This window comes from Tupaia chinensis, unplaced genomic scaffold (assembly GCF_000334495.1).
Source record: "Tupaia chinensis unplaced genomic scaffold, TupChi_1.0 Scaffold149964_2, whole genome shotgun sequence".
Taxonomy (NCBI): domain Eukaryota; kingdom Metazoa; phylum Chordata; class Mammalia; order Scandentia; family Tupaiidae; genus Tupaia; species Tupaia belangeri.
In genome coordinates this window covers 333,866-334,657 of record NW_006209806.1, presented here as the reverse complement: position 1 = coordinate 334,657, position 792 = coordinate 333,866, and the positions used below count along the sequence as shown (strand labels likewise).

General features: G+C 70.7%; 1 protein-coding gene across 1 annotated transcript in view; it reads right to left on the bottom strand.

Moving 5' to 3' along the window:
• Window positions 1-792, bottom strand: part of DOT1L (DOT1 like histone lysine methyltransferase) — a gene marked incomplete at its 5' end in the record, with an annotated part of 54,525 nt that overhangs the window by 24,302 nt on the left and 29,431 nt on the right. The window contains 2 exon segments of the mRNA XM_014585537.2: window positions 504-636; window positions 720-764. Of these exon segments, the coding sequence (XP_014441023.2) occupies window positions 504-636; window positions 720-764 (178 nt within the window).

Below are 792 nucleotides of genomic sequence, written 5' to 3'. Positions count from 1 at the left end.
GCCCCCGCCACGCCCTGTCCCAGCTCTCCACATGGCGGCCTGTGGCGCCAGGGCCCCAGAGAGACAGCAAACTCCAGCAGGGAGAGGAGCGCTCCCCTCTGGTGGAGCAGTCGGCCTCCCAGCTGCCAAGGAGCGGCTCTCCCCTCCCTCCTTCCTCCCCACACACACGGGCTAGCCCACCCACGGCTGCGCCTGGGGCTCCTAAGGCTTTGGGAGGGGGAGACCATGGCGAGGGCGAGGCGGGGAGAATGGGAGGCACCTAACGATCAGAGGAGGTGGCCAGGGCACACAGGGCGTGGGGCTGCCTCCTCTGCTGGCCGGCCATGCTGGGAGGCAGCAACGGACACTGGCCCCACGCGGGTCTGTGGGCTGTCTAGGCACCAGACGCACGACCCGGATGACCCCGCCCTGGGAACTACCCCGTCCTGGGCGCCGGAGGAACAAACTTACCTCCCTCCTTCCCGCCTTCACCCGGCCAGGCCCAGACAGGGCCCACTGCTCACCTTCTCACCGCCCTTCTCCCCTGCAGCCTGCGTGGGCCCTGGGGACGGGGGCCGCGGGTCCTGAGGGCTCAGCTTCACACTCGGCACGCCGGGGCTCTGGTAGGTGAGGCCGTTCTCCTTGGCGTGCTCAGCTCTGGAGGAGGAACCTGGTCACGCTGAGCGGACCGCACGCGTGTCCAGGCAGCTGCCCCAGCATCCCCGCGCGCACACGCTCACCGAGAGTGGAGCTCGCCGGTTCCCGTCTTGCCAGCACCCGCAGGGGCCCGGCTCAGGGGGCGCCGCAGCACCG